Genomic DNA, 328 nt, shown 5'->3' with positions numbered 1-328 from the left:
AGCGAGGAATGTCCGCTGGCCATCGTCCTGCTCATCACCCAGCTGGTCCTCACCACCATCATGGAGATCTTCATCACCGGCACCTTCCTGGCCAAGATCGCCCGGCCCAAGAAACGTGCCGAGACCATCAAGTTCAGCCAGAACGCGGTGGTGGCCCAACACAACGGCAAGACCTGCCTGATGATCCGCGTGGCCAACATGCGCAAGAGCCTCCTCATCGGCTGCCAGGTGACGGGGAAGCTCCTCCAGACCCACCTCACCAAGGAGGGCGAGAGCGTCCGCCTCAACCAGGTCAACGTGGACTTCCAGGTGGACACCTCCTCCGACA

The 328-nt window shown here is 61.9% G+C and overlaps 1 protein-coding gene across 1 annotated transcript in view; it reads left to right on the top strand.

The window, feature by feature from the left end:
- The window catches only part of KCNJ10 (potassium inwardly-rectifying channel, subfamily J, member 10), a gene marked incomplete at both ends in the record, with an annotated part of 644 nt that extends 317 nt beyond the window's left edge, over positions 1 to 327 (top strand). Inside the window, 1 exon segment of the mRNA XM_010080179.1 lies at positions 1 to 327. This exon segment is cut by the window's left edge and continues 32 nt beyond it. Within this exon segment, the coding sequence (XP_010078481.1) occupies positions 1 to 327 (327 nt within the window).
- Between the last annotated feature and the right edge of the window lies 1 nt (position 328).

The sequence above is a fragment of the Pterocles gutturalis genome, unplaced genomic scaffold (assembly GCF_000699245.1).
Source record: "Pterocles gutturalis isolate BGI_N339 unplaced genomic scaffold, ASM69924v1 scaffold13501, whole genome shotgun sequence".
NCBI classification, from domain to species: Eukaryota; Metazoa; Chordata; class Aves; order Pterocliformes; family Pteroclidae; genus Pterocles; species Pterocles gutturalis.
The sequence above is the reverse complement of the archived record's forward strand: the minus strand, read 5'-3'. Positions and strand labels throughout refer to the sequence as shown.